General features: G+C 38.5%; 2 protein-coding genes across 10 annotated transcripts in view; one reads left to right on the top strand and one right to left on the bottom strand.

The window, feature by feature from the left end:
* Window positions 1-968: 968 nt before the first annotated feature.
* Window positions 969-12,471, bottom strand: PUS7L (pseudouridine synthase 7 like). 5 transcript variants are annotated; one of them, XM_053978403.1, is made up of 9 exons: window positions 11,751-11,805; window positions 11,381-11,617; window positions 10,527-10,686; window positions 9,385-9,580; window positions 7,552-7,650; window positions 5,980-6,061; window positions 4,355-4,632; window positions 2,678-2,731; window positions 969-2,106 (listed from the first exon to the last, which is right to left on the bottom strand). In XM_053978403.1, exons 2-9 carry the CDS (start codon window positions 11,466-11,468, stop codon window positions 1,783-1,785), a joined length of 1,281 nt encoding a protein of 426 aa, XP_053834378.1. In that variant the 5' UTR covers window positions 11,469-11,617; window positions 11,751-11,805; the 3' UTR covers window positions 969-1,782. The 5 variants fall into 5 exon arrangements, with proteins under 5 accessions (XP_053834378.1, XP_053834377.1, XP_053834376.1 ...); XM_053978402.1 differs by having other exon boundaries at window positions 11,381-12,471; XM_053978401.1 differs by having other exon boundaries at window positions 10,527-10,605; window positions 11,381-12,364.
* A 234-nt stretch (window positions 12,472-12,705) lies between these two features.
* IRAK4 (interleukin 1 receptor associated kinase 4) overlaps window positions 12,706-21,362 on the top strand; it is a 22,424-nt gene continuing 13,767 nt past the window's right edge. For 3 of the 5 annotated variants that reach the window (XR_008437071.1, XR_008437070.1, XM_053977296.1), the window contains exons 1-8: window positions 12,706-12,792; window positions 13,022-13,191; window positions 14,231-14,376; window positions 14,697-14,894; window positions 15,631-15,791; window positions 16,456-16,520; window positions 16,759-16,873; window positions 18,856-18,965. Coding sequence is in view for 3 of the 5 variants with exons in the window: in XM_053977296.1 (XP_053833271.1) it covers window positions 13,031-13,191; window positions 14,231-14,376; window positions 14,697-14,894; window positions 15,631-15,791; window positions 16,456-16,520; window positions 16,759-16,873; window positions 18,856-18,965 (956 nt within the window). In the remaining 2 variants the exon portion in view is untranslated. Of the gene's footprint in view, window positions 12,793-12,991; window positions 13,192-14,230; window positions 14,377-14,696; window positions 14,895-15,630; window positions 15,792-16,455; window positions 16,521-16,758; window positions 16,874-18,855; window positions 18,966-21,362 lie in introns of those variants that run through there. The other 2 variants (XM_053977297.1, XM_053977299.1) reach the window with 2 other exon arrangements.

Here is a 21,362-nt window from a genome sequence, read left to right as displayed (position 1 = left end):
ACTGTCCTCACAGGTAAAAAGTCCTTCCTTTTAACCACTGTAAATCTGTCATTTCAATTTAGGCTCCCTGTCTCTTGTTCTCCTGCCACACTCACTATGAAGAGCCTGGTTCCACCTTCTTGCTAACCTCCTCATAGGTACTTGGTGAGCTGCTGTTGATTCCCCCCCAAACTATGTCTTCTCTAAGTTGATGAAGCCCAGTTCCTTCAGCATCTCCTCAAATGGTAAGGGTTCCAGTGCCCTGATAGTTCAGAAGCTCTTTGCTGAACTTGGCACAGTTCTTGTTTTTCTTGTGCTAGGGCCAAAACTGAATGTAGAGTTAAATGTGGTCAAACAACTGCTGGAAACTGGGATGTAATACCTTCCCAAGATCTATTGGTTGTGTCCCTGCTAATCTATTCCAGAAGGCTGTTGTTCATTCTTGCTGCCAAGGAACAGAGCTGGACAGGGCCCCTATTCAGCTGCTCACCATGTATGTCCCTGCAGAGCTGGGTAGTGGCTCTGGTGCTTCCCTCCCTCTGGCAGCACTTCACATTTGTCCTTGTTGAGTGTCAAACACTTCCCATTGGCCTCTTCCTTCTGCATATCTAGGGTGCCCTGAACAGCAGCCTGACCCTCCAGAATATCCATTTGCTCCCTTCATTTGGTGTTATCTGCAGATTCAATGAAGCTGAATTCCATCCACTCCTCCAGGCCACTGACAAAGACACGAAGCAGGATGGGGCCCAAAAGACACTCCAGTGACACTCATTCCAGGGAGGGTGTGACCCCTTAACTACTACTCTCTGCGCCTCATCATCCCATCACATTTTCACTCATCTGGTTGTCCACCTATCCAAACCACAATGTCCTAACTTGGTTTCACAAATATTGTGGTACAGTGGCAAACAGACAAGGTAAATGATGCTTTTTTTGTTCTATCCTTTTTCACAAATCCACTCATTTTATCACAGTTAACTACCTTTTTTTTTACTTAATCAAAAAGAAAATAGAGAAGCTTTTTTTTCCGAAGTTGGTTAGTATGTTGTTTTGTGCTACCATAAGGCTTGACAATAACAGGAATAGAGCCTGCATCTTCTAAACAATGTTAGGTGGCTTTGGTTTTATTATAAATGTTTTTCCAGTGATGTCAAGTACTCGTCTGATCTTGAAGAGTTTACTGAAATAGGCACTCCCAGCTATGCACTACTGAATCCTGAAATCATCAGCATTAACTTAACTTGGGGCATTCATCAAATGTCTGATAAAGCAACCGACAACTTGTCACTGTTGACTCAGGACTTTAACCTTTTAACATTAAGTACCTGAACACAATGAAACACAATATATTTAGGAAACCTCAGTACAACTTTTCAGTTAGAAACCTTTACGCTGTAAACTTGTAACATTATTGCTTGAATAACATTTAGTATAAAATATTTTTAAAAAATACTATGAATTACATGATCCATTTGTTTGCTGCAAATACTTTTCCAGGACTTAATGTTGCAAGCCAGATGCCTACGCAAACAGGAAATTCATGTTGGTTGCCCATGATTTCTTTAAGTTCTGTTAGACCTTTCTGGTGTAAGAGTTTTACTCCAACACATTCAATGCATTTAGAGTTTGGAATTATTTTGAAACATTCCAAAGGATTTTGGTAATGTTTTTTTTCCTTATCTGGATGAATCTCAATCTACAAAATTTTCCGGCTCATGACTTGAACCTACCTTATGTTCTTGGCATAACATGTAAAATACCAACACTGTACAATATTCCTGCAATCTTTCCTCAAGTGGAATATTAAAAATCACATTTCATTATTTCTCTCAGAAAGACTGTTGCATAACATGAAGGATCAAGGTCAAATGATATATGAAGAGAGACTTTTAAATCATTCAGATGGTTGTCCTCTATTTTGGTCTCTTTTTCACTACTTTCCAAAAAATATGAGAGATTCTGAACTTTTTTCAAAATGAGTCTGTAGCATCCAGGTATATTTAGCTGTAATGGAGACACTCTGAATTTGCACAACTCCAGCTCATCTTTAGAAAGTCTTTCATGGTACCATTGTCCAACTTTATTACTGGGATACTTGATACTGTGTCCCACCATTGGAAGAACCACCTTCAAAGAAAAAAAACAAACATATTTGAGGTAATGCTCACCCATTCCCCTTTAAATAAATGTGATCATTTAAAATGTGTTTAAACCTTGTGTTTTGGGGCCTGAAATAGTAAACCAGCAGATTCTCTTGTGAAATGATGTTGTGCATGACAGGTATATTGAATGTCATTAAAGCAGAAAAAATAATCAATGTATCAGGATTCCAAAAACAAAGCAGTATACAGCAGTAAAGACATTCAGTTGCCATGCAAGACTTCACAACTACACTCTGAAACCTTCAAAAGTTATATCGTCAACTCCTTTTGAAAGTTTTTTTCAGTAGACTGAAATCTTTCCCAAAGTATTCAGCTTCAGGACAAATATTGCCATACTGCAAATGACACTGTGCTTATTTCTATCTACTACCAAGTAAATTTGTTATGAGAGTGGAAATTAGTTCACATGTGTTTTCTTCAATATGCATTCTGGCAGTGACAAAGACTGCAGCAGTTAAATTAATCACATTATTTAAAACAAAACATTTTAATAAGATAAAAAGATCAACAACTCAGAATTTTTCATACAGACTTACTTGGTATATAGAATATTTGTTAGCTGATTCTTCGGAAGCAGTGACTACATGAACCTGACAAGAGATTTAAGAAGAAAAAAAAACACCAACCTTTTAAAAAGTAAAAACATATGCTTTATTTTAGGAATTATGCATTGTACTCACAAACTTGCACAGAATATTAAGGTCATTTGACTACTGCAGGTGCAATACACTCAGATATGAAAAAATCTTAAGATTTGCTTAATTTATATTAATCAGTTTACTGGTAGATGGCATTGCATGAAACATTTACTGATGCTAGCTACCACTATTATTCTTTGAGTCTGAAGTTAACAAAGTCAATGGCATCTTGTACTACATCAGCAAATATAAAAATACAAAAAACAATGTTTTATATTAAGAAGGAATATATCTATATAAAACTCTGTAATTCAATACTGAATTTAATATATCTGCTTTTCATTTTATTTTATCTAATTGTTTCATTAGCATTCACTCTCAAAAATACTGGTAAAGAAAAATCTCAACTGAAATACAAGCTACTCCATAGGGACTGGAGGTAACCTTTCAAATGCTCTTGCCTTCAAATTTGTAAGAGGTTCACCCAAAAGAAATTAATTACATTCTGCCTCTGCACACATCTGTTTGCTCTCCAGTAACACATTGAACAGTTCATGATTGATCTGATCAGGAGAAAGATAGAATCACAGAATAATCTAGGTTGGAAAAGGTTGAGTCCAGCTGCAAAACATTGCCAAATCCACCACTAAACCCTCATCACATACCTCCAGGGATGGTGTCTCAAGCCCTTCTCTGTGCAGCCTGTTCCAGTGCTTGATAATCCTTTTGGTGACTAATAATCTAATTTTTTCTGGCACAACTTGAGGCTACTTCCTCTTGTCCTACCACTTGCTACTTGGCAACTGTCTTCACAATAAGGTATGCTAACCCCAAAAAAAGAGAGCACTTCAGAATGGACTTCAGTATGTCAAAACCTGGGACCAGACACTCCACTGCCAGATTCTATTCACTGGCTCACCTATGGCTCCATGCACAGCTCCCAGGCTGAGCTATGGGCAAGCAGAAGCACTACCTTGCCTTTTAGTATTTTAGCAAGAAGACCACTGTATTTTTTGAACAGCTGCTACCAGTTTAGACCCAGCACCAGTGAAATGGTGCTAAACATGTTTTACCTGTGTAACTGCAATTACAGTTATTATCAGTCCAGCCTGAGGCTACCTTTAACCCTGGACTCACACTCAGCATTGTATTTAGGAAAGGCCTGATGTGGAGAGCAAGACTCAGATCTGCACTGACTGGTAATATGGGCACACGCAGAGTCTACTCTGAAGGTTTTCCCCAGTCAGATCCTAAGAAGAGCATTATATACCATGGAGACTAAATTTTCACATGCATCATTTCTGACCTTCTGCTCCTTCCTCTCACTTGAATAAAATGAACAGCCAAAACAGATTAAAGCTGCTAATTATATGCCTAGCTTGTAGGTCTATTTATGGTGAAACCAAAAAACATCCTATGTTTCTTTAACTTTGTCACAACTATTAAATATTTTAATGAGTGAACCACAACAAAAGCATTAGAGTATGTTTGTTTATGTATTCAAGTGCATTAAGTTGTTTGGGGGTTTTTGTTGTTGTTGTTTTCTTTTTACAAGAACTACTTTACAAGACTCACCTTGTCATTCAGGGAAATGCTTTCATCATTTTCTTCCAAGAAGACAAGATCACCCTCAACCACTTTTGAGCCATAAGTCTTCAGCCTATATGATGCTGCCTCATTCCAAATTTTACTGCAATAAGCATGGACATAGAATATGCGCAAGGAGTGAGGAATGTTGAGCCATCCTTTGGTACAACCTTCATGATTTACACCATAGCGATTTAAAGCTCGTAGCAACATCTTCTCTCTTACTTTAAATTCTGGCAGCATCACAAGTGTGCCCTTTGCATCTTCTGATATAAACAAAAATAACCATGTCAGTAATCCCTGATTATTCAAGTATTACCTGACATTTAAAAAGATAAAATAATCAAATAGAGAAAAAAGGTGTCAGTCTAATGTCTCCATGCTTTGATTATTTCCTTTCCTTCAATGTGTTGTGTTAGACAAATTTCATCTTGTATGCCTATAAACACAGACCCATGAATTTTATTCTGTTTCATGCAGTATAAATTAAACTAGCTGTCATTCAGCTATTCAGCCTAGTTTGAACAATATTTTTTTTTTAGAAACTTATTTTATCACTTCAAAGGGGTTTTTCTGAACCAGGTAACTGGGAGTAAAAACCAAGCTATAAAAGAACATTAAATCTCTACTTCTCATCATTTCAGAAGATATATTTCACAGCAGGTAAAAACCATGTCTTTATTTTATAGGCAAAAATTATATTTGCCTTAGGGAAGTCTGACTCTTAATTAAGATGAAAATGCATTTAATCAGATATTTACTACATTATATAAATGTTGTATATTTAAAATTTTATGGTTTGTTTTTTTTTTTTCCTATTACAAGTGATTACCTGATGAAGCCTTTTGCAGACTTCTACATCTGCTTTCAGGAAAAGGCAAGCAGCTGCTTTCAGGGTCCACATCAATTGGAAGTTCCATGCATCATACAGCCATATATAGAACAGAATCGTTTATCTTACATATCTTTGTCTTTTGAAGCTATATATCATAGTTGGTATGTCAATCTACACTGATAAGCAGGCTAATAGATGTGGAATATTTGAAAAGAAAAATGTATTTCTTCTTCAAATTGGTGAGAAAGTTCAGCTGAATGATAAAACCAATAAATATGGCAAACAGAGCACTCTACTCAGCACACTCCTGCCTTTGACCTATTTTGTTGATTTTAGTTCAAGAAAGAAAGAAAGTAGATGTGTTAAGTGCTGAGTATGAGTTGGGTGCCACATTCCTGTATACTTCCCTCACTATCTACTATCCCTTTTGGATAAGTTCATTATCCAAAAGCTGACAGATGGAAGGTGGCAGAACTCCCCTGATAAATCTTAGTCTCCTCCAGCATTATGATAGACAGTGTTTGCTCCCATATTTTCTTGCACCTGAAGTACATTCATTTTCCACTATTTTGCACATTTAGGGCCTCACCCTCATATAATTTTGAAATGTGCAACTCTATTGAGTTGCACATATAAAAATTATAATGAAGTTCATTATAATAAAGTGTAAGTGGCATAAAACAGTAGGAAAATAAAAAGTATTTCCCTGTGCAGCAACACTTTATTACCTCACAATATCGACTCTGCATAAATACATGGACAATTTAAGTAGACATACCAGTTTGAAGAAAGTATCTTTTTGCATTGTTTACAGGATCATCAGTATCTTCGGGTGTGAAAAATAATTTCACAGCTTTCACCTTAAAAGTACAATTTTTTTTTCAGTTAAATATGACTATTTGTCAGGTAATTATGCATCCAATTCTGTCTTAGCATATTCTGCAATCTCTCAAAATTAAATAAGTTCTTTAGTGTAAAAGTCAAATTCTCCCTTTCACAGAAGATCCCATGAACCACAGAACAATGTGTTGTGCCCCTTCTCAAGTTAAAAAGAGGGTTTAGTCACCCCGAAAATGTAAAACAGTTTCAAAGCTTTATGAGAAACCAGGTCACTTTCCTGGTCATCCAGTTCAAACTTCTCCACGTGAAATTGTCATCATTCCATCCTGAAGATAGAATGCTTCCATCCTGCATGCTTCATGCAAAATTTAGACTGAACACTTTCCGCAATCTCATACAGAGGGAAAGCTTTTTTGTTTTGTTTTTTAATACTGATCTGTATTAGGTCAGATGACACAGTGACAAGGAAAACACTACAGTAATCGCCGCTACTTGCAGTATTAGAGGAGCTGCTCAATTTGCTAGCATTTCTACCAAGCTGTGACACCTGGTTCTTGTCCTCCTCTGTATTGGACTGTGCAATCACATACTGGCACATTTTTTAATATAAACAGTAATCCCTACATATTTTAAATTAAAGTAACTAAGTTAAGACTAAGGATTTAAATCATTACTCCTCAAGGACTGCCACCTGGTCCAACTGCTATCTGATGTCAGATACATCAACAGCAACTTTTCATGGGCTGCTCTCAAATCTTGATTCTTGTATTTGAAAGATAAGCTTTTTCTGATTTTTCTCAGAATGAAAACAAGATTAGAAGAAAAGGATATTCAAGTATCCTTTTGACTTTGTAGTGTCTGATTAGTCTTCTACCTACTTCTTCTATAGTGCCAAACACTATACCACATACACTAAAAAGTACATTACTCTTATCTTATTAATTATTATTTAATAAGCTCAGAACTGAGAGTTAGGGAAAGTAGTCAAGGAATATTGGAAGGCAGAAATCTCTTCTACATAGCAGATAAATTACCACAGTATTGAAAAAGCAAATCCTTTCTTACAAACTTATGTGACATTTTTAAGAAGTAAACAGACCCCCAGCAGGATAAAGAAGCTACAGTTCAGAGGTGATCAGGACCATGAATGAACACTGTATGAAGACTGCTTCTTTTCAGTGTTCAAACCCTGTACGGGTTTCGAATGCAAACACTTTCCTGCCAAGTGGCATGATGACAATCCCAATCACATTCCAATCACAGACAGAACTATCACCCCAGAACTATTTAAAGCTTCACTTGCTGTTTAAAAAAAGGTTTTAGTTTCAGTATGAGTATCTTCATGCTTATCTTGTTTTCAAAACTGATCTAGCAATTGCTTCCAGCACACAGATGGGTTCATCTCATAAATGAAATTGTTCACTGAGATGGTCAACTCCAGTGCTAGATATTGCAACAGTAATATGAAATTCTCTTGACAGTAAGTACTCAAATTACAAAATGGAAATACCGTTTTTTCATTCAGTAAAGCCAATCCTATTTGATCTGTCTGAACAATTTGTCCTTGTCCAAATCGCTGAGGTCCGTAGTAATTCACAAAACCTTTTGTCTAGAATGAGAAACAATAAATATATTACATGCATGAAAGTACTGGGTATGATCAATAAGGCCTGGCAGACAGCACACATACATCCATATTTACATCCAAAATGTATAAAACCAGAATCAGAAGTTACATGAAAAACAAAACTCATAATTCATTATGATATTTTGGCACTAAAAGGACTATCAAGTTCTACCACTGTCTTCACATTATTAAAAAGATCCCAGGTAAATGAAATAAAATTATTCCTATACAGTCAATTATTATAATTACAACTATAGGTCAAGTCAAAGAAATTAAGCTTTTTAAATGTGTCAGATTATGGAATCTCTACTCAAGCAAATGCAGCACAGCTAACGAACAGTAACCACTGGATATTTTTCCTTAAAAACACTAATATTTTTGACATGAGATAACTTCTGCTGTTACTGCAATATAAAGGTCAAAAGTGAACACTTCTGCTAATTGGGATTTTAAATCTCCTGATGAGTTCTAGGTCACACGCAAGAAGTAAAATCACAGTCATGTGACCCAAAGAGAACACCCTTTTCTAGAAAATAGTAATATTTTCTAGAAAACATCTATATAGAAAATAGAAAATATACATAGTAATCTTTTCTAGAAAATAGTAATATTTTCTAGAAAATAGTTTGTCTTCTCTGCACGGAGTAGACAAACACAAAACACATATTTGTTTTCCAAATGGTTATTAGGTTCAAATTTTATAATCTTGCTTTGGACACCTAGAAGTCCCATACACAATTCTGCCTTCACAGAAGATGAAAAATGCATATTTTGGATTAATATGTATCCTGTTTTGTCATTTATCTTCTGACCAGTAAGGTAAATCCAATAAAGCAGGACACAATCATGGGAATTTGGCTTCATTTTCCAAATGGCAAAATAAAACAAGTCAGATGGAGCAAAGAAGGAATTTCCAAAGTACATGTAATGTATTTTGCTTTTGCACACTGGGTAGTTTTCATTCAAGACTTTATTCCTGGATTAATCTTCTTAAAGCAACTTATATTATAGTTATTACTTCAAAAGATAGGGCAAGAAAATCAATACTGTAAAATATATTTGCAGTTTTTCCCTTCCATTATTTGCTTTTATTTTTCTTGGTGGTTTAAGAATGTCACATGATCAGAGTTTGTTTCAGGGACTAAGGAAAGCAGAATCAAAATCCACTGCATTTCAGAGGAGTCTTCTTTCTCAGAGACAGACATTCCACATATGTTCATACCATGAAAGCTTTTCATCCAAGCCAACCATGCATGTTCCTCACATGACCAAAAAAGGCAACCAGCTGTGATGTGTACTGAGCATATGTGTACCACATACACGTACCACATACACATTATATGGATGTGTATATATGGATGCACATTATTTCCTCCTTCATCTGCCACAGTGAGACCCATCATTTTGGCTGGCCTCAGCTCTGTGCAGCAATGGCTTTTATATCCATACTAATTTGTTACTGAATTCCCCTTTTCTTTTGCTGCACTACCCTGGGGCTTCCAGTCTAAAACACAGAATCAATTCACTTGTAATCCCTTCTTGGAAGGCAATTTTACTCCTGCTTCCCTAAGTAATGCAGGAAAGACATAAAACTGCAAAGAGCACCAAATTTGGGAAATATTGCCATTATTGTGCTATTACAAGCATTTTCCTTAAAAGTACTTTTTATAACAGCAAAGAATTAAAGCTCTGTTCATTATCATGAGTCTTTCTTACCTTAACACTTTCCACTGCCTCAGATATTCTCTCCTTCAAATCTGCAGAAGAGTCATGACTGTGGTGTTGGAGATGTCTCACAACTATGTCGAAGTGATTGCCCTTCAGCTGACCAAGTCTGAGGTGCTGGTATGCTGGACGGATGTTGTATATTTTCATACCCTTTTTTTCCATTTTGCTTCCAATTTCCTTCAACCTGAATAAGTAATTAGGAGAAATTATGAACCATCCTCTACTAGAGCTATACAGCTTCTAATGAATGTCTTTTTCACCTTTGCACTGATACTAAAAACTCATAAAAAATAAAATGGGAGGTAAAACAATTATTATAAGAAAACAAAATCAAATGCAGACATAGAAGTCTTAAAATTTAGTTATAATCCAGAAATACTTTTTAAATTATTGGCATTTTTATGATACTGACAGATGCTGGAATTAAGCAATTCATGGAATTTTCTCAGAGTAACTGCACTAAATTTTTAATTTTTTTTAATTGAAAAACTAGTAATTTTTTTTACTCTTACCTCCTCAAAACCTGTTTTTCATTAAAGAGAGAGGAAAAGAAATGGTAATGTGCTCCAGCAGACTCCAAAACACAATTGCTCTTTCTTCGTCAGCCTTAACAAAAACAAATTTAGTGCACTGATTCTCTGGGTGTGCTCGCAGATGCTTGTAATTGGAAACACAGCTGACAGTTCAAATATTTACCCTTTAAAATACCCACTCAATCTCTTTGTTCTTATGTGTAAAAAGGAGTCATTCAAACCAAAGGAAAATTTCAGCATAAGAGCTTAATCCTAAGCAATATTTTAATAACTTCATAAACTGTTTATTTATAAAAAAGATTTCTTTCTCTTGCTGTGTGGATGCATTTACCTATTCTTCTTCATCATTTAAACACTAACACAAAGTTTTGCTAATTACCTCCTGGACAACTGGCCCCAGTTTGCAGTGGAGATTTACCATTGAGTGCTAAGTTGCACATTCCCTAAAGCCACAAAAGATTAATGCCATTTCCACTGTGCTCTATACAGGCAAGGGGAAGACACATCAGAATGGACATTTCAAGAGACTGTACTATGCTGATACTTATTAACACCAAAAACTATGTGTTAAACTGCTTGTACCCAGATTTTAAGTACCTCTCAGGAGTCACCTTCTTCACCACCATAGGTTGCAAAGTGATAGCCTTCTTATCTTTGATGCCAGTGTAACTGAAGTCTGAAGGAAGAACATCAAGTTCAGCTGCCAACAAGCCGATTGCTTCTAGTGTTTCTAGGTTTTCTTTCTGAAGGGTGAAAGCTGAAACAATCACCTCAGAATTATTAGGAACTTGCCTTTATGTTTCAGTGTTCTGCCGTGACAGACGGGCAGGTTCTTCCCCTCAAACCACAACAGCATGGAAACTGTAAAGAAACTGTCCTCCTACCCCACAAAACTAAATCAAATGGGACTTTTACAGCATAGAAGGAAAAAAATAAAAATGATACACAAAACTCAGACCAACCAAAAACCCTGATGCCTTTAAAAACAGTACCTCATAAAATGCAACACAACTCAACAGACATGCATGGACGTATTGCAGGAAACATTCTCTGTATCAGAGAATGCTTTGAAGAATGAGATCAAAAGTCAAATTTGACCTTACTGACTTGTTCAGTATCTAAATGCACCTCCTAAAACCCCACAGTTACTTTCAAGGGAAAGCTATCACCCTGGGAATGCCACAGAGTTAGTTAGTGGCTACAATCAAAAGAACTGTAACCATTATCAGCGAGCAGTTTATGCCGAATGGCTGCAGTAACTTGATTCCTCCATTTCCTTCTCCAGGGATATAACACCACTGCATTGACAATGATTTATTTCAACACGAACAATGAGTTGACAGGCCTATGTGTCGTATCTGTCATATATGTGTCATATAAAAATGATCCTGAGTATCAGTCTTTCTACAGAACACCATAATACCTGCTACCTTCACTAAAAATGTATTTACCTGTATAAACATCTTGCTTCACCTGAAAACCACCAGCACACCTTTTTCTGGACAAACTTTTTTCTCGAAACCGTACCATTATTGACATATTCGGCTGATCATTGACATCTGTCACGGTAAAAGATTTTGTTTCTAAAAGCTTTCCAAATTTTCTATTGATAAAGTGGTGAACTGTTTTTCTGTGCTCTTTGTTTCCATCAGGCTCAAAGGAAAACGTAGAATTTTCTAGCTTTGCATCTAAAAATTTAAAGAAATCACTTGTTTCTTTTTCAGTTACTAATTGACAAAGTTCTCTGTAATCAGGATTCCCTTTTACAATCATTTCATTGTCTTTTGTAACAGTGACTAGAAAGGGGTATTTCTGCCTTACAGCACTGTGTAAATCAGCTCGAATTTTCTTGTCCAGCCTAGGTCCTAGCGAGAACTCCCCGGCAGCAGCATCCGCGTTGTTTCCCAAGCCCCACGCATCCTTCACATCGCAGGCAAATTTGTTGAGCAGTTCGCTCACGGGCCTGCCGAGTAAGGACTCCAGCACAGGGGCTTCCCCGAGGCCGGACTGCAGATCGGAGTCTCCCTCACGCTCATTGCTGCCAGGGGATGCAGCACAGCCGCCTCCCGCCCGGCTTGGGCCGCGCCCCGGGGGCCCGGGCGCAGCATCCCGGGGGCACCCGGGGGCAGCCGGGCCGGGCGGCTCAGTCCTCCGCTTTTTGGGCTCCCGCGGACACAGGCTGCTCTGTGCCGGCGGCGCTTCGCTGGTCTTCTGGAGCAATTCAGCTCGGGTTCCCCTGAGGAAGAGTTCGGGCACCTCGAGCTCTGTCACTACGAAGTCCCTCGGCGAGTTTTTGATAGTGCCACGGAAGCCGGTGTGCTCGGTCAGGTAACTGAAGCAGGGCAGCATGGCCGCCCTACTCCCCGCCAGGCCCGCCGCACCTGTAGCGGGCGGAGAGGAAAAAGGGAGAGGGGCGAAATAGCATCAACTGCTACGAAAAAGGCTGCTGAAAGGCGAGGAGGGTGGGTGGGTGGCCGGCTGGCAGGGACGGACGGACGGAAGCAGGGACGCAGGCAAGGAGCGAGGCACGGACAGACAGAGGCGGGAGCGCCGCGCGCCCCTAGAAGCCGCCGCCAGGGGGCGCCACGGCCTCCACCGCCCCCTCCTGCCATCAAAGGGGCCCAAGGACGTTACCAAGTTCCCCAGGGCCGGGGGTAAAATCAACGAACCCCCCTCCTCGCGGCCGGACATGGGTCGTGCCGGGGGCGGGGCCCCTTTCGGCCGCCTATGGGAGGGCCAGGTGGGAGAGCGCTTCCGCTGTGTCCTCACCGCGCCGGTGACGTCAGCGGCACCGGGGGCTGGGCCCCGCCCCCTTAAAGGGGAAGCTGTAAAGGTGGAGGGGAAGCGGCGCCGGTAACGCCCGGTAGGGAGCGGGGCTCGCGGGCCGGGGGGATCGCGGGCAGGAGGCGACGCTGAGGCGTGAGGGGACTCCGAGCGGCCCCCGCCGCCGGGTGCAGGGGCGCTCGCAGCCGGGAATGTTGGGCGAGAGCTGCGCCGCTGGGGGCGGCCCCGCCGGGCCGGGGGGCGGCCGTAGCGCCTCGCTGGGCGGCCGCTTCCCGGCGAACCGCACGGGTAACCCTGTGTCCCACTAGGAGCGGAGGATGGGCCAGCCCGTGACGGATTCCACGCACGTCCGCTGCCTGAGCTACGGACTCGTGAGGCGGCTGGCAGAGTTCATCGACCCGCAGGAAGGGTGGAAGAAACTTGCGATGGATATAACCAACCCGTCCGGTGAAAGCAGATACAGCCAAGTGCATATAAGGTCCTACATGAAAGTCCCGTAACGTAAACTCGTGCATTACCCGTTCAACACAAATGCCTTGTTAAACCCGCTTTCCATCCCTTTACTGTAACGTGCTGCACTTCGTGTGCTGGTGGGCACTTGCGTCTTGCAGTCCCGTTTCCTTAGGGAACACAAGGAACTCCTAATTGTACTGCAGCTCAGGTTTTCAGCAAGCCTCAGAAAATTGACTAAAGAAATTAGCATTAATTAGAACTACAGACACAGGTATTTTTAGCAATACAGCACAGGCTGCATAACTTTCTGTACCCTAAAGACTAGGGTTATGTTATGGTGCCCAAGAGACAGCTGTACTGTAACTCCTAATTCACTGTTTCCAAGAAAATGCCCAATAAACGTGGGGAGCCCGAGGCCTAAAACTAACAAGTTTACTTGAGGAGTAATGCTTGCAATATTTTATGGCCACCTCATTGCTTGAAGGGCTTATTGAATCCTTGTTGAAGCTGTTTCAAAGACTATGAGATTTTTAGATCTGTATATATATATATCATCTTGGGTTTCCAGTCATTTCTAGTAATGGTAGTAGTAAATCTTTTTCTTTCAATAATAATATTAAATCATTCAGAATACTGGATCTCATTTTCTTTTTAATGCCCATCTCAAAAATATTCAAGGTGGAGTGTGAATGCTAGATGGGTGCAAAACAATTATTTTTTCCATTTGAACCGGGTCTGACTAACTCTTTGTCTCTGGCTGACAGTCTCTTCTCTGTTAGTCCAAGATGCCGATATATTATGGATCCTAGACAAACACCTGAAGCCATGTATATGTGTATTTCCCATAGCTTTTCCCATATTTTGCATGCTTTTACTCTGATTTTAAATATGTGTAGGTTTTTTTGGCTGTGTCTTCAGAAGATTTGTGGGTTTTGTAGTGCGTTCAGATTTTTTTTTCAATGTGGGTTTTTTTGTCATTTGCCTTTAATCTCTTTCCCTTCATGCTTCTTGAGGTATTTTTTTTCTTTTTTTTTTTTAATATTGGTCTTAACTTATCTTTTAAGGAGATTTGAGGCATTTGTACAAATGGGAAAGAGCCCCACGTGTGAATTGCTTTATGACTGGGGAACCACAAACTGTACAGTTGCTGATCTTGTGGATCTGCTGATTAGGAATCAGTTCCTAGCACCAGCAAGCCTTTTGCTTCCAGGTAACTGTTACTCTTGTACATTTTGTACTATGTTCTCAGTTTTCTAAGATGCTAAGGAACTTCACACTAACTTGAAAATCAGAAAGGATTAGGTTAAAATAACCAAAAGTGAATATATTTTCCACCTTCTATCATTTGTAATAACAGTTTAAGTAAGAGTTTCAAGTGTCAATAAAAGTGCTGGAGTTTACATGTGGTGGCAGAATATAACCTGGTGATACTTATGTGTCTCCTAATTTTCAAACATACTGGCATTAACATTACTTAGTTTTTCTCTGGTTCCTAATGTAGTTAACGCTTTTTCTAAATTCCCTTTTCAGAAGCTGTAAGGATGCCAGAAGAAGTTACATTACCTCTTTCTTCACAGGAAACCTTGCCTATACATGAGAAACAACTACCTGTACAGGAAAAAAAAGTGGCATCTATAAAGCCTGTTTTAGCTCAGAGTACTGAGAAGCATCATTCAGATTCTTCCTACTCAAGTGAAGAAAACAGTAGCTCACAGTCCAGTAACACAGGTAGACATTTACTTTGGTAGAATTCAGTGCTGTTTTTTTGCTGATCTGTCCTTCACCCCATGTGAAATAAATCATAGCAGTGCATGAGAATGATGACTCTATTCTATCATGGTGCATCTGTGGGAAACAGCATCTTGCATCTTGCCAATAAGTCACCTACTTTGAGGGAAAATTTAACTGTTAGTTAAATTGCAATTTCTTTTTTGCTACACATAATCCTGTTGCGCTTTTCCAATACTTATAGAATGTTCAGCATCTCATGCTTTAAAACTAAATTTTGTATGTCAGAAATTACTAAGAATGCTGGAGAAGAGATGACTAAAGAAGGCATTTTAGGAAAGTGTGTGGTTGGTCTGTTCTTTCCTAAAGGTTAACTTTTGGGTTGCTGCCAGGAACATGATGTAACCTTGGTGTATTTTTTGCATATAAGGCAGTGTGGCTCTCTCTGTGATCTCCTACATGTTTCATTTCTATTACCTGTATTCCAAATATGAATCCAACATACAATCAAGTGCGTGCTACAGTGTTAGTTGTGAAGAAAATGATGCGTAGGTAATTATATATGTTTATTTGCCTTCCTTTTGTGTTTCTGATATCTTCATTACAGAGCTGGAAATAGGGCTCCACTGTGTCAGGTTTTGTGTGGTAGCAAGTTTTTATTTTAAGAGAACTGAAACAGAAAACCTTGTTCCTTAGGTGAAAACATAGTTTTATGCTAAATGTCAATGTCTTTCAGATTTCCAAAATTTTTTGTTTCATGACTTGGAAAACATTACAAATAATTTTGATGTGCGACCAGAATCAGCTGGGGGTAATAAACTGGGAGAAGGTGGCTTTGGCATTGTGTTCAAAGGCTACATCAATGGCAAAAACGTGGCTGTCAAGAAGCTCATTGCTGTGAGTTGTCCTGGGAATTTTTCATTTTAATCACTGTGTACTTTATAGAATAGACTTGTTTATCTTGTTTATTGTGAAAAGTGTTGAATGATACATTTCAAAAAGTGTTGTCACCATGTTGCACATTAGCTGGATTAAGAAATTTATCCGTAGTCCCATCAGTGTTGCAAGTCAGCACAGTCACAGGAGCTAATTCTTGCCTTCTCTGTAGCTCTCCTTTGAGGGGCTAAGCAAGTTGTTGGGAAGAGCAGAGTGCTTCCCCAGTTGTTTTCCCCTCGCCCTCAAGAAGTGCCAGAAGAGAAGGGGTCCTAAGGAGGTTTCCATTTCAGATTAGGATGGCTGAGATTCACAAGCTAAATAGGTATTGTCACAGAATTTTAGTCTTTATAAAAATTCTTTTGTGTGAATATTGAATTTTGTAATTGAGTGCTTTTAGGTGGTAACTGCAATGAATGGAGTAAGTTGTTGACTGAAACTAGATCAACTTATACAGTGTTCCAAGGAATTTAAAGTCATGTTCTGATACTTTATTTTTGAGCTGAGTAGAAGGTGTATTGTGAAAAGTTAACTAAGAAAGGCATACAATTCTTTTTTTTTCCTTAATGAACAGCTGTGCATTTTATTATGAACCAATGATGTTAATGTCAAACACTTCTTTTTATAGATGGTCGATGTTAGTGTTCAGGACTTGAAACAGCAGTTTGAGCAAGAAATAAACATAATGGCAAAGTGAGTACAATTATACAATTTTTGTCTTTCTAACATAACAATTCGCATGTTAACTGAAAATGTTTCTTATACAACACACTCACGTTTTGTTTGTTTTAAAACATCACCATACAAACCTGGCTTTATGCAGTAGAGGTGAAACAAGTCATTGAGAATCAAGTTCCCTCTGCCTTGTGTTTTCCTGTTTAGAGTCTTTCAGAGCACATGTGAATGGATATTTTTTTTTTTTTTGCTATAGGTGTCAGCATGAAAATTTAGTAGAATTACTTGGTTTCTCAAGTGATGGTGCTCAGCCATGTCTGGTGTATGAATACATGCCTAATGGTTCATTGCTTGACAGGCTTGCTTGTCTGGTAAGTGAAGTATTTTTTTGCTTCCAATTGCCTTACTTTGCTAAAGTATAGGAATCTCTGGAATGTCTTTCAAATGGAACTGAACTGTGATGTCCAAATGGTGTTTTACTACTTTCTTCTTATGTTCTAATAATAAGTATTCTTCCAATAAGATTTTACACATTTTAGATAGATTAAAGTCAAATCAGGCTGTCCATGCAATGTCAGTGTACTGGTATCTGAACCATCACAGAAGCTTGGACTGACTATGCCTGTGTGAGGCAGTGCAGAGGGTGCTACAGTCTTGTTCCCAGTTCTTTTGTTGGCATGTTCTCTTCTGAGTCCTGAGATTCTGCACTGTGAAACTGACCTATGTTCATTGTCCTTGTGATAGTGGTTATAATACACTAAAAAATATTATTTTGTGTAAATGCTTATGATTTAATCAAATGGTGTATGTTCTAGCCTTGGCCTTAACTAAATAACAAGTTGCTTTGGTTTGGTGAGGCAACTCTGTGTATCAAGGACACACAGTCCAATAGTAAGCCAGACTTTAGTAGATTAGTGTCTGTGTTAATTTGTTGAAGGAGTTAAAAAAAATCTGCTTAATACTAAGCAATTCCAGCTTCTGAGGTTGTAATCTGGTGAACATTTTACATTAGTGCTTCTTCAACCACCCATGTCCCCAGACCTAAAATGTTGGGCTTGCTTTTTTTTCTACACTGATCTTCTGGTTGTACTGGTTCAAGCATCTATCAATTGGAGAAAGATCTGGATTAGGGAACTGATCAGGCTGATACAATAATACTTGGTTAAAAAAATATTTAATTTTCACCTGGAGACAAGATTTTGCATTTCCTTTGTAGGGCTGCACAAATACTTCTGCTCCAGTGGGAAAAAAGTGGTGCTGTGATGAAAATGAGTAGCAGTGCCTAGGGAAAGGACTAGTTCTGTTAGCACTGCTGTCTCAGTTTAGACTAATTTGTTTGCTTGCATACACTGCTACAGGTGCAATTATTTTGTTTTTTTAATTGAATCAGTGCAGAAGAGAGACTAAGTCTTACCTAAGGACAGTGCAAATTTATCTGTAGAAATGAGCAGTGCTTAACAAAGATGTATATGAAAATGGTCATCCATGTAACTAGCTGTTATCATCAAGGAAGCTTTAAAGATTGGGGATAATTGAAAGCTAAAGGAGAAATAAATGAGTCCTTCACAAGGAAGAGAGACATTTATGACATAAATCAAGGAATTTAAATCAGAATCTGTAAATTAAAAAGAATCTTTTTCTAATAAGATCAGAGAGGTGAGTAATGTATTTACTTGAATATCTGTTCTTGCTGATAACTTAATTTTGACTTCACTGGATATGTTTGATGCACAGACTCTTCCTTGTGTCATCTTTGTGTCTGGATGTTGAACAGGCAAGGAAGGTGGTAGAATGGTGAGATACTGTAATCCACTTCCCTTGGCCGCTGACAAGATTTTTGATGACTGGTTTTTAAATGTAGATGTCCTTACTTCTGAGGTTTAATTAGTAGCATGAATAAAGCTAAACTCTCAAGAAATCCAAAAATGCTGGAAGATTGACTTCTTGTTGTTAGTAAAAACTGTAGATTGCTTTGAATTATTTGCTTTGGTTGAAGGCTCTGGTATCAATGCCAGTACAAAGTGGGAGTTGCAGTAGATACAGATAGGTCTTTGCAGAGCAGCTGGCCTTGGGGGGTCAGAATCAAACATTAACCAAGAACATTTTTTGCAACTGGCAACTTAATCTAAGGCAAAATGCAGGAAGAGAATGTAATGTGACAAAGGCATGTATTTCTGCCCAAGTAAATTAAGAAATGTATGCTGGTAGTGTTTTTAATCATCTACTTGAAAACAGCAAAACATAGCAAGAAGTTGCTTATGGGTTGTGGGGGTTTTGTATGTTTGTTTGGTTTATGTGAGTGTATATATATATATTTCAGATTTTTACTTGCCTTTCTCTCTTCTTAATCAAGGATGAAACTCCACCAATTCCTTGGAATATGAGGTGTAAAATTGTTCAAGGTACAGCAAATGGCATCAACTTTTTGCATGAAAATAATCACATTCACAGAGATATTAAAAGGTAAAACCTGTGGACTATTGCTGGCTGCATTTTTACATTTTCATTTTTTCTTTTTCATCTTTCCCCTGTTAAAGTAATTTTAGAGAGAACAAACTGCAAAAGTATTACTTCAGTCAAGGGCACAATCTTCTGCAAGTGACATCCATCACCACAATCTTGTCTCTGCCACAAGAACATGACCAGTACAGACTTCTAAAGATAATTATGGGGCTAGAACCATAGAAGTGTTTAGAGTGGAAAGGACCTTTAAAATCATCAAGTCCAACCATTAACCCAGCACTGCTATGTCCACTGCCAAACCATGTCCCAAGGTGCTTGCATCTACATGTCTTTTAAATACCTCCAGGGACTGGTGACTCCACCACTTTCCTGGGCAGCCTTTTTCACTGCCTAACTTAGTGAAGAAATTTATCCTAACACCTAATTTAAACCTCCCGTGGCACAAATTGAGGCTGTTTCCTCTTGTCCTGTTGCTTGCTGTTTGGGCGAGAAGACTGTCCCCCACCTGGCTCCAGCCTCCTGTCAGACAGTTAGATAATAAGACCTTCCCTGAAGCTCCTTTTCTGCCAGCTCCCTTAGCTGCTGGACAGCATTCCAGCCATGGGATTTTGCATTGTAATTGTAACTGTGTTATAAATGTAATATTTAAATTGTAATTTGTATCATAATCTATACTTTCAAATAGTTATTCGAGTGCCATGAGAGCACATAAAGTTCTGTTCTTTAACAACTGCTTCTAATGAAGCTGCTGTTGAGGAGCAATTAATTTTTAAATAAGGAATTTTTCAGATAAAAACACACCTTTTTTTTTTTCCTTTTTGTAGAACACTTCTTCAGAGTGTCTCCTTTGATTTATTCCTATTTTGTATGAATACAGTAAAATTACTTCAATCAGGTTCATGAAGTTCATTGTTCTTCAATGATAATGAATCTTCATTTTTTATTATACCAGTTTTTTTTTTCCTATGGATATCAGAACTTAGAATACGTGAGGGTTTTGTTGTAGAGTTTGGTTGGCTTTTTCTGGTGTTTTTCTTGTTTATTTCCCCTTTCCTGCTACAGTTTACTACGTTGGCTTTTTTAAAAAGCACCCCAAATCTTTGAAGAAAAGCCCCAAATGCCTTTGTCCATCTGATGGTTAAGAAGGAGCAACTGACTGATTGGGTGTTACAGATGAATGTTTCAGTAGCTTTCTGGCTTCTGGCAGCTCTGCTAAATACAGGCAACTTCAGTTTTATGACCTTTCAGCTTCAGGAGAACAAGCATTTGCTTCAGCTGCCTCATGTATGTGCTTGCTGCTTTGACAGTTTGTTTCTTCTTTCTTCCCTGCTTAAGCCTCTGGAGAAGTGTAATGACTGGAAGGGATGCGCTTTTTTACCTTACGCTGTCTCTACCCTTCTAACTGCTGTGAGTTGATCCTATTAGAGAACTGGGTTTTGGTTTTTTTTTTGTTTGTTTTGGTTTTTTTTTTTTGTTTGTTTGAATAACATTTTGCAACTTGTTGTGTGAGTAGTTCAATAGGGCTGCCACTCCCAGATAACATGTAGATGAAGAGACATCTAAGAAGATTACTTCAGTCTTCATTTTGCTGTGACGTGTAGACCATTCATAAACACACAGGCATTAGAACAGCTTCTCTAGGCTAGAGGCGACAAGATTTAATGGGTATTCTCACAGTTGTTCATAATTTTTTGGATTGGTTATGCCCAGGAAATAGTTCAGTTCTCTTTTGAAGCTTGAAGGTTGCAGTAAAACTTGCATTTGTTGTGCTTTTTGTGGTGTACCCAAAAAAAAAAAGACCACTCTTTGGACTTGGCTCAAGCTGATAAGAAGCTGAGATTTATGAAGTTATGATCTTGTTCTCTCATTTTTTAAGAAGTTGAGCTTTAAATAGGAGACCAGTTGGTGGATGATGCCTTGACAAGTGTCTTGGCCTTTTGTAGTGGTCATAGATCTAGCATTATTTACAGCAGTTCTAACATCACGTGATCCCTTGTAACTTACAGTTGTGTTAATTTTGTTCAGGTTTGGTGAACAAGAAGGGGACGTTAGAAGTATAACTTTCTAGGAAGTTTTATATGTTATATCAGGCATTGTGGATATTTACAGTTCCATTAAAGGGATCAGAAAATGAGGATTTCATAAATATTAAATCAAGCTATTTTAAAATGGTTTTAAGTGGTACAAGATTAAAACCCAGTAGATTTCTGCTGTAATTCATCTCACTGAGTATTTTATGAAAGCGTTAAGGACTTTGAGATGAGCCTCATTTGTCAGGGTTGCTTTTTTTTAAGGAAAGTAAAAGCTGGAGGTCAAGTGAAAACATGGCACATACAATATTCCAGCAGTAATTAAGTTTTCTGGCTTTCTTTCAAGACAAGAATAAGAGTATTATTC

The sequence above is a fragment of the Vidua macroura genome, chromosome 5, assembly GCF_024509145.1.
Source record: "Vidua macroura isolate BioBank_ID:100142 chromosome 5, ASM2450914v1, whole genome shotgun sequence".
Lineage (NCBI taxonomy): Eukaryota > Metazoa > Chordata > Aves > Passeriformes > Viduidae > Vidua > Vidua macroura.
The sequence above is the reverse complement of the archived record's forward strand: the minus strand, read 5'-3'. Positions and strand labels throughout refer to the sequence as shown.

What these genes read in the sequence shown, in the direction of transcription:
- PUS7L (XM_053978402.1), bottom strand. Translation starts at nt 12,278, where the DNA reads ATGCTGCCCTGCTTCAGTTACCTGACCGAGCACACCGGCTTCCGTGGC. An exon ending in AAGATACTTTCTTCAAACTG is followed by an intron (nt 4,633 to 5,979) that starts GTATGTCTACTT and finishes TGTTTATATCAG; the next exon opens with AAGATGCAAAGGGCACACTT. An exon ending in ACAAATATTCTATATACCAA is followed by an intron (nt 2,107 to 2,677) that starts GTAAGTCTGTAT and finishes TTTTCTTTGAAG; the next exon opens with GTGGTTCTTCCAATGGTGGG.